This window comes from Pinus tabuliformis, chromosome 5_1, assembly GCF_031772625.1.
Source record: "Pinus tabuliformis cultivar Carrire ecotype Pingquan chromosome 5_1, CPIR1, whole genome shotgun sequence".
NCBI lineage: Eukaryota > Viridiplantae > Streptophyta > Pinopsida > Pinales > Pinaceae > Pinus > Pinus tabuliformis.
The window spans coordinates 819848506-819857203 of NC_142305.1; the positions used below are offsets into that span (position 1 = coordinate 819848506).

Consider the following 8698-nt stretch of genomic DNA (forward strand, 5'->3'; position numbering starts at 1 on the left):
TCAACTAGATTTGCTTCCTTTTTGGTGTCTTCCTTGGATTCCTACCTCTTCCAACCATCATTTTTGAGGTGCCCAGATTTATTATAGTACCCACATTTGACTTTACCCTTCTTTCCTTTTGATTTTGATCTTGATGTACCTCTCATCTTCTCCCCTTTTTCTTTGGATTTACCCTTGGCCATCATTGCTTCTGGTGTGGAGGTTTGTATACTGGATTTCCTCCACACCTCCTCAAACAAATTGCTTCCACAACAGAATCATAGTTAAGAGTATCAATTGTACTAAAGCTAATAGAAGTGGCTAAGTGGTCCCAAGATTTAGGCAATGAACACAATAATGTAATTGCCGTATCTTCCTTATCGATTTTTACATCTATACTAGTTAACCGGCATATAAGAAAATAAAAATATATTTAAATGATTAACAATTTTGGTACCTTCTTTCATTCATAAACTAGATAGTTACCTCTTCAAGTAGATTCAATTTATAAAAGATTTCGTTATATAAAGGCTCTTCATTATGCTTCATAAGACTATTGTTGTTTCCTCTCCAATAATATAAAAAAGAACATTATCTGCTAGACATAGCCTAATGTTGCTAAGGGCTCTTGCATTCAAATATTCTCATTCCTCATCAATCATACTTGCAAGTTTCTTCCTCATTCCATTGAATGCCTTATGTTGTACTTGTTGTAACAATCAATCTCGCATCTTGAGCTTCCATAATTTGAAGTTATTCTTTCCATTGCATTCATTATCTTTGCCATTGATTCTCTACACACGGGCTCCCTCTGAAACTTTTTTGTTGTTGTTGTATAAATGTCAATTTGGAGAAATTTTGAAAAATTGTGTATATTCCTTCACCGCAAAACCAGACTTTTTGTGGCCTCCACTAGACATGGAATATATATATATATATATATATATATATATATATATATATATATATATATATATATATACACTGAAAATCACTCCATGGATTTAAAAAAAATATACGTTTGTACTACTTGGGTCATGCCCTAGTACGATTATTGCAGTGAGCCTATTGGTCGGACTCCTTCACGCGTCCTCTATGTGCCTAGGTTTTGTTAACTTATACACCAACATGATTAACCTCTCTTCCATAAAATTGACCATTGCTTGAACTCTACTACATGACGGTTGTTATGCACACAAATAATCTTTGTATACAATCAACCCCTTCTAATTGGGCACAAATGGACCTCAAGGCAGATTTAACAAAGCGTAAACTTGACGCTCCTCTGTAACTGTGGTGACGATAGCCAGGGTTAATGACGATGAGGGTTACAAATATGTAGCCTTAATAGCCTTCACCGCAAAACCAAACTTTTTGTGGCCTCCACTAGACATGGATATATATATATATATATATATATATATATCGAAAATCACTCCATGGATTTGAAACAATATACATTTGTACTACTTGGGTCATGCCCTAGCAGGATTATTGCAGTAAGCCTATTGGCCGGACTCCTTCACGCATCCTCTATGCGCCCAGTTTTCGTTAACTCATACACCAACATGATTAACCTCTCTTCCACAAAATTGACCATTGCTTGAACTCTACTACACAACGGTTGTTATGCACACGAATAATCTTTGTATATAATCAACCCCTTCACTAATTGGGCACGAATGGACCTTAAGGCAGATTTAATAAAGCGCAAACTTGACGCTCCTCTGTAATTACAGTGACGATAGCTAGGGTTAATGACTGCGAGGGTTACAAATCTGTAGCCTTGATAGGCTTCTCCTCCTCTACTACTGCTCCTTTGTGTTGGTTTGTAATAAATCCTCATCTTGGTACTCAATGGATGCAATTGACCCACTAGTTCGGTCTCTTCCTTCCAGTGCTGACAACTAGGGTTTTGTGGCCTTCTCAAATCACTGGACAAGGACTTCAAATCACTAGATCGAGACTTAAAACCTTTGTGGCCTCCCTCTTCCACAAATTTTCTTTTTCTTTGCAGGTTTGCAAACAAAGACTGACCCTTCTTTTGCATGAGATGGACATAACTTGGCCCCCCCCTTCACCTTGGATTTGATACCACTTGTTGTATTTATGAGCCTCAATAAATTGTAAGTTGCAGAAAAATAATGATGCAAATGACAATGAAGCACTTAGACAAGAGGAACATTTATGTGGTAAAACCCTGACAGTGTGTCAAGGAAACATCCATGGGGCAAGATATTGGTATTATATTGATCAAGAAACAAGATTACAATTGGGCTTATGGCTCTTTTTCTTCTTGCGAACTTGGTACCTGTTGCTGCAAAATATATCAGGCTTAGCCCAAAGGCTCACTAGGTTGATTCAAACCTCGGGGCAACAAGAGATTGACTACCACTGTCACCTCAACAACCTTTTAGCTATTTAGTGGTATTTATACCACAAGGGAGGTTAGAAGTTAAGGTTTGATAGATTGTCAATGATAGGACATGTACTGTCATATAATAGCTAGAAGAAATAGTCTTACAATGATTAGTCAACAAAGGAACAAGACTATCAATTATATATGCAAGGTTTAGGGTTTGCAATTGAGTTTTTATGGCTGAAACATGCATAAAACAACAATAATATGATGATGCCAGCCCTTGAAATAGGGTTTTAACATGCAATAAATTTTAGAATTTGTTTTTTAATGATTATTTAATGCAATTCCTATTCAGAGGGAAATAACACATGAAAAGAAATTACCTTTTTAGCAATATTTCAAAGAAACCCTAACCCTAGATATCTAGAATTTGAGAGAGAAGAGTGAAAATTAGTAAGAGTAGAAAGTTTGATCAACACCACCTAGATTGATGCCTTGATCTAACTGGGCAATGGAGTTACCTAGGGCAAATTCATTGAGGATGTCCTTGTTGAAGAGGGTGAGAGGGCTAAAGCCTTTTCTTACAAACCTTAGCTACTTACCTAATAGAGATTTTAAACTTAAGAGATGCACAACTCAGAGTTCTCTTAAAGGATTTGACGAAAACAATTTTGCTCGACATAGAGGACCAAGATTTATAGATAAATTTATCGATTTTAAACCATGGCACATTTAGAAACCCTAATTTACACAATATAGCATGCAAAATATAGAAGATGAGCAATAAAGTTACAAAATTTCCGCAAGAATCTCTTCAATCAATCTCGAGAACCAATTTCAAGCAAAAGTCCACCTCCAAGAGCAATTCGCACCATAGAACTACATTTTGTCCAAGTAGAAAAGAGGCAAAAGTTAATGTGCACTTCCAAAGAGAGAGAAGTGTGATGATGAATGATAATGAAAAATGAATAAGGATCCTCTCTATTTATATGAGGGTAACCAAGTTTCATTTCATTAATTTTACAAGCAAAACCCCCAAAAAGTTTACTTGAGTGTTCAACTATGTCAACGGTCACAAGACGAGCTTGAAATAGCTCTAAAACATAACAAAATGCCAAGAATAACCACACAAGTGGGAGGAAAGGAGTCTCCACCATGACATCATCCTTCAAAATAGACAATAAGACATCGAGGAACATGAGGCAAGGGTCCAAGAGTGATCCTCACTCCAGAAAGTCCAAAAGTGCATTTGTACATCTCCAAATGGTGTCTCCTCCACCATGATGTCATCCAAGAGGGCCCTACATCACCCTTTTCAAGCATGTGGGAGTGACGTGGCACCTTCAAGGGCAAGCATTAGCATCAAAGAGGGATGTGCTAGCCCTCCGAAACCATCTCAGTGATAACCATCCTCATTTGGTCTCCGGAACAAGGTATCTTCCATCAAACAGGGTCAAGGCCAGTCTAGGGGCGTCCTGGGTCCATTTGGGCACACTGTCAAATAGTCTAACGCCCAAGTTATTAGGAGTAATTTTTCTGCATCTGGAGGTTCATCAAGGGATGTAGCATCACGTGGAATCAACACAAGGCTTAATGCTTATCTCTAGAGAGCCAATGTTGGGGCCACAAAGTCATGTTTGCTTTCTGAAAGGGGCAACGAACCCACTAGAAGGAGCTGAAGAAGAATGAAACCATCCCTCATGGGATGTTTGTTGCATAAGTGACACCACTTGAAGAAAACCTCTCAATATCAAGTGAGATCAACTCCATTAGAGACATAAACTCAGTAAAGCATCATAGTGAACCACATCTAATGTCAAGGGCACCAGAATACTTCACAAGTTCACAAAAAACTCACCTTCAATTGTCTAAGTAGCTTAGGATCTGTAAACAAGTTACCTCACTTATGTTAGGGACCCACTAGAAGGTGTTGAAGAATAATCAAACCTTCCCTCATTGGATGTTTGTTGCATAAGTGACACCACTTGAAGAAAACCTCTCAAGATCAAGTGAGATCAACTCCATTAGAGACATAAAACTAGTGAAGCATTATAGTGAACCATATCTAATGTCAAGGGCACCAGAATACTTCACACAAAACTCAAACTAGATCAGGATATGTAAACAAGTTACCTCATTTATGTTAGGGATGATTAGGTCAACAACCCTATTAGGTGCTTCTAGCCCTAAAGGGGAGTGACATGTCCCAGGTCAGCCCATCAATCCATAGGTGTGTGTGAGAATAATGGTCATGGAGTGGGAAAGACTTCAAGGCATGGGTTATAGTCATGACATCAACTAGTGGGGGTCCAGCCTCCTGAGTGTAATGATGTAAGGATGGGGAAATCATGGTGGCATGAGTTGCCTCTTTCCTCGGCTTGTTTTTTCGACCCCTCTGGTGCGTCTTTTACTTTAATGACCTGTCTTTATTTGGTGCATAACTTAGGATCCCAAGCTTGCTTTATGATTTTCCAATACCCTCCTAAGATGTAGCAGTTCTTCGCTCATCAGAGTTGGGACATTCAAGAGTTACTTTATTTGAGAAGAAGCATTGAATGCTTTGAGGAATTGGGTGATGGTTAATGAGGGGGTAGAGCTCATGCTAGGCTCTTGCGCATGTGCTAAATATTGTCCAAGCCATCTTTTCCATTTTACATTTTCTTTCATTGTGGCTTTACATGTTTTTAACTTTCTTTTAGCCACATCAGGTTTTCGGGCCAAGTTTTTGGGCCTTGACTCAAGGATGTGGATATAGGGTGCCAATCCCAATGACAAATGACTACAAACTTGAAGAATAGAGACGGATAACTGGGAGATGTGGAAAGTTTCAAGTATAGATTATCTTGGACACATTACATCAATAATTGCCTTGCCTAAACCTAAAGGCCTTAGAGGATGTCCCACTGAACTAGAGTCAAAGACTAACCTCCCAAGTGAAGCGAGGGAACACGGATACAATCGAGATTGGTCAATCATCCAATTTTCCTTGTGTTCCATATCAATATACCAATTACATTAAATGAAAGCACATGATTGCAAGAATGGTTAGAGTACTTGGCGAGAGATAACCCATCTTCCTTCAAGAAGAAATGTTAGAGGGGAGAGAGATCTGACTGGAGCAATGGGTGGAGATTTCTGGCATAGTGTTATGTGCTGACCATTATGGGGCTGCTGGTTGGCTGGATGTCAAATGAGGAGAACAAATTTCTCCTATGGGTTACCCGCTTTTGGTGGGTAACAATATCACAAACATTGCATGAACTGCCACTGTACTGTTACACCAAAAAAAAATTTATGTGAAGTAATTTTTGGTTTTTACAAAATATTTTTTAATTAATTGTTGTCATGATTTTGACACTTTCTTGTTTCCAAAGCATCTGTTTGTTTGGAAATACATGGCACATGGATCACTTCAAAAGTACCTGATAGTTTTTAACTTCTTTCATGGATCACTTCAAATTTCATGATAATTTTTAACTTCTTGTTCAAATATAATGCAGATTACCAATGCTGGCTTCTTCAGTTGATATCTTTTTGTACTAAATTGCAATCGTTGCGTCCATCTCTTCCTAAAGTAGTCTCTTATCTCGTGATTTTGTGTCGCAGTATATGTCCTTTAGGCTATGTGATTTTTCTCTCCAGAATCTTAGTGTTCTGTATTTATACCAATGTAAAATTCTTTGAAATAGTATTGTTGTCATCTCTTTGAAATCACTGAATTCTATATGGATTTGTTTAACCAAGCATTCTTTGCATTCTGCTTCTTTCATCTTTTTCTGTTTGGTTTCTCCCAGGGTCTTCTTTGTTTCCATCTAATCAATATTTCTCTCTGTTTCCTTGCCATTTTTAACTGAAATACTATTATGTTTTAAAATGACAAATCTAACCATGATGTTAACTATGATCCTTATTTTGCTTGATGTATGCTTTTCATTGCTCAATTACACACATGTACCTGCTTGGGCAAATTATTGACATAAAACCACTGACACGAGTAATTCATTAGCAGGTCTCTCTTTTGAGATATATTTACTAAAATGTACTGATATTTTGTTAAATAGGGTATGGTTAAGCGAGAAACGAGGTTTGCATCTAAACGCCCTGCAAACGAGATAGTATCAAAAATTGAGGAAGCTGCAAAGCCTCTTGGATTCAATGTGCAAAAGAGAAATTACAAGGTAGACTAATCGTTTCCTCCATTGCAGCTCAAAAGAGAATGACTTTCCAATTTTACTTTTTCTTGCTTATTGGAACCCATGTAAATTTGCAAGTATTTTTAGCCGTAAATGATTGACCCTTAAACAGAACTAGTCTTACTAGGAAAGTGGATCAACAATATGTTTTCTCCTTTTGATGGAGTTTTTCCCTTATTCATTCAGATGAAGATGCAAGGTTCAAAGACTGGAAGAAAGGGTCATTTGAATGTAGCTACAGAGGTAAGTTATTTAAAATATGGTACTAAAAGCTCTACGAGATAGAGAATAGTCCTGATGGAGTTTCTCTTGAAAGTTGAGAAGCATAGTATGCTAATACTCACACTACAATTTTTTTTGGAATTTGGAGCTATATGTTTGTTTTCCAGATAGTTTGCATATGGATTGGAACATTGATTGGAATTATCTCTAATCTGTTTTCATTTTCTTCAGGTATTTGAAGTAGCTCCTTCTCTTTTTATGGTTGAAGTCCGCAAGGCTGGAGGTGATACCTTGGAATTTCACAAGGTGAAGAGCGGTTTTATTTCAATGGCTATATCTATCACAAATATTCAGTGTTTTTAGTTATTATCTACTTTCAATTTGGTCCCTTGGGGCTTTTGTTATACCAAAAAATATCGTTCCAAGGAAATTTTCTTTGAATACTATTGTCATGATGTCTCTTCTTGCAGTTTTACAAGAACCTTTCGGCAGGGCTAAAAGATGTTGTTTGGAAAGCAGAAGACACTGGGGAAGAGAAGAACAAAGTGTAAGTAGAATACTGGGGAAAGTACCACATTAGATACAATTACAATAATTTGTTTATCCACCTCTTGGTATTTTCTGTACTTTGGCAGTTTGTATATATACATATTACAAACAGATGTTTATTTTCCCAAAAGTACTCGTCCTTGCTAGGTTTGGGTTGTAATGAAGTAGACTTGAAGATGACTAATGTTCTCCTCGATCTCTATATTGATGTAATCATTGCTTGATTTTGAAGCGTTGTGTCATTTACTATTTTTGGCTTGGTAAAAACTTATTGCTGAGCTGCAGTAAATTTGACAATTTAAGAATGTATTACCTTTCAGAGTTCAATTATTGAGTTTTTGGGCTCACTACAGGGCTATATATTCAACAAATTAAGAATGTATTACCTTTCGGAACTCGATTATTGAGTTTTTGGGTTCACTACAGAGCTATATAGTGAACATTACGTGTTACCTTACAGAACTATTATTGAGCTTTTGGGCTCACTTTATGTACTTTGGTTCTTGCGAAGATTAATTTATTCTTTGTCAAGGGTAATAGTTTTCAGTTTGGGAAAAAGCTTTGCATCAGAGTTATAACATTGACAACATGCATGCCGCATCAATTCTACAATCTCTATGAAGCAATAAATTAGATAATATAGTATTTACATGTTAAAGCATCTGAGATTGAAGTTTAGGTTTTCAGGCTTGTTTTATTTAGTTTCTTACAGTCTATGTTTTGTCAGTTGAGTTTAGGTTTTCAGGATTGTTTTATTTTGTTTCTTATAGTCTATATTTTGTGAGTTTTGAGATTGGGGAGATAAGGGGACAAGTTTCGGGGATGGCTGGGTGGACCTCCAGATTTCAGGGGATAGCACAGGGGACAGCAGGGGATGTTCCCATTGGACACTGGACAGGGGGATCTCAGGCATGCTACCCGGCCGTCGGCCATGTCCAGGGAACATTTTCCTCAGTCCCCGTGCCCTGGGGATGCAAGATATGCAGGGGAGGGGTTCCCTTCCCTCAAGGATCTTCTCCATTGTTGCGAATTATAGGGATAAAACGGTAATTTCCTGGGCTATATTCCTTTATGATTGAATCTTGCAGTGATAAACTTGCTTTTGTTCAAGAAGTGTGTATAAAGGACTGTAGAGAACTAAACTAATTGAAACCTCATGCTTCCGGATGCTGGAAATTTGATACGTTTTGCATTTCGTATATTGCTGTTTTCGCTGTTTTTTCACGCCTTCCATTTGCCACTGTTCCTACACTATATTCTTATGCTGTAATTATGATACGGTATTCTTAATTTCCAGCGTTTGTTTACAACGGTTTCTTGAACAAAGCAGAGCATTTCGTGTGTTACTGGCATTCCCTTTTTCTAGAATTAATGGATTTTCATACAGAATCTC

General features: G+C 37.4%; 1 protein-coding gene across 1 annotated transcript in view; it reads left to right on the forward strand.

Moving 5' to 3' along the window:
• The window catches only part of LOC149167436 (CBL-interacting protein kinase 32-like), a 75471-nt gene extending 67795 nt beyond the window's left edge, over positions 1–7676 (forward strand). Inside the window, exons 11-14 of the mRNA XM_089432980.1 lie at positions 6403–6519; positions 6721–6777; positions 6988–7062; positions 7227–7676. Of these exons, the coding sequence (XP_089289106.1) occupies positions 6403–6519; positions 6721–6777; positions 6988–7062; positions 7227–7307 (330 nt within the window). The 3' untranslated portion in view covers positions 7308–7676. The remainder of the gene's footprint in view (positions 1–6402; positions 6520–6720; positions 6778–6987; positions 7063–7226) is intronic.
• Positions 7677–8698: the final 1022 nt, after the last annotated feature.